At 36.8% G+C, this 1,334-nt stretch overlaps 1 protein-coding gene across 1 annotated transcript; it reads left to right on the top strand.

The window, feature by feature from the left end:
- Nucleotides 1–8: 8 nt before the first annotated feature.
- Nucleotides 9–716, top strand: LOC118598558 (lithostathine-1-beta-like). The gene is made up of 3 exons (XM_036211311.1): nucleotides 9–228; nucleotides 308–402; nucleotides 486–716. Exons 1-3 carry the CDS (start codon nucleotides 9–11, stop codon nucleotides 555–557), a joined length of 387 nt encoding a protein of 128 aa, XP_036067204.1. The 3' UTR covers nucleotides 558–716.
- Nucleotides 717–1,334: the final 618 nt, after the last annotated feature.

Here is a 1,334-nt window from a genome sequence, read left to right as displayed (position 1 = left end):
AGGAAAACATGGAGGCTCTGAAGGCTAAACCAAACAGTTCTATAGTCTGGATTGGTCTGTATCGAGAACCCTGGACCTGGTCTGATGGGAGCCTGAGCTCCTTCAGAAACTGGTTACCCTCTGGATTAAACAACAACAAAAACAATGAGCACTGTGCTCTTGAGAATCCCCAGCATCAATGGGCTGATGGTTTCTGTGACCTCCCATATGTTTTTGTCTGCCAGCAAGGTGATCATTGAAAGAAATGCTGACATATTTTACAAGTAATGTATTGGTCTTTTATGACGGTTTTTCCTGTTCTGTTCAGTTCCAAAGACAGAAAGGAAAACAACTTTGAGGATGAAATTCAACACTGATGCTGACCTGACCGACCCAAAAGTCAAAGCCCAGATTCTGGAGCAGGTAGATTTCTGACTCATCATTCCTTTATCGTGACTTAGATTTATATTTATCACTGTTTCTTTTTTTTCTCCATTTTCTTTAAGCTTCAATCATTGCTGAGCAGTGGTGGAAGGACAGACATCAAACTGCAGTGGAAGATTGAACCCAAGAAATAGAACAGAGAATGCAACAGATTCACACTCATCATGAAGAATCTCATATATCTATCAAGCCTGTACTTTTTTCTTTGCTAGATTTATGCTACAGCTAAACACATGTATTTGGGGGCTCCTTCGGGAAAGGGTTTTTCAAATGTCCTTAGAAGATTTGTCTGAACTGAATAAAATTTTTAATCTGATAAGTTAGGTTTTATGTGTTTTCTCTTCTCCCATGTACAATTACAAGGATCTCTGATAACTGCCACAAACCTTCACAACATAAAACATCTTAGTTCTAGTTTGAATAAAGAAATGCTCAGAAACACATTTTTTATCTCAAATTTGTTCATATATGACCTCCTGTTAAAAACACCTAAAATATTGTTTTCATTGGAGTAGATCAGCATCATTAACCACCACAGTTAGTTCTGTAACAACCCCTCCCTGACTTTCCCCACATGAATGTTTAAATGTTAGATCAGGTGTTAATCGATTTAATGTGTTTTTCTCACGTCTTCCCAGCTCCTATCAGTCAATAAAAAAGGTATTAATTTTTCCACCGTTGTAAATAAGCCTATAGTTGTTTGTTGTGTTACAGTTGATATTGTCTGCAGTACATTTATCATGGATCTTTTCATCTGTGGGAATGACACGCAAAACATTCCCAACATTTACTGCAGGTCACTGAGCCTTCTTAGCATTTCAATGTAATCACAATAACATTGAAATTATTTATGAATTATATAATTTGCATTTCAGAAGAAGTCCATTGACTGTTAAACAGTATAGTCTACA

This window comes from Oryzias melastigma, unplaced genomic scaffold (assembly GCF_002922805.2).
Source record: "Oryzias melastigma strain HK-1 unplaced genomic scaffold, ASM292280v2 sc02797, whole genome shotgun sequence".
In the NCBI taxonomy this organism is placed as follows: domain Eukaryota; kingdom Metazoa; phylum Chordata; class Actinopteri; order Beloniformes; family Adrianichthyidae; genus Oryzias; species Oryzias melastigma.
This window is presented reverse-complemented; position numbering and strand designations above follow the sequence as displayed.

Excerpts from the sequence above, each read along its gene's own strand:
- LOC118598558 (XM_036211311.1), top strand. The coding sequence starts at position 9 with ATGGAGGCTCTGAAGGCTAAACCAAACAGTTCTATAGTCTGGATTGGT. Across the intron at positions 229-307 it reads TGTTTTTGTCTGCCAGCAAG|TTCCAAAGACAGAAAGGAAA; the intron begins GTGATCATTGAA and ends TGTTCTGTTCAG. Across the intron at positions 403-485 it reads AAGCCCAGATTCTGGAGCAG|CTTCAATCATTGCTGAGCAG; the intron begins GTAGATTTCTGA and ends ATTTTCTTTAAG.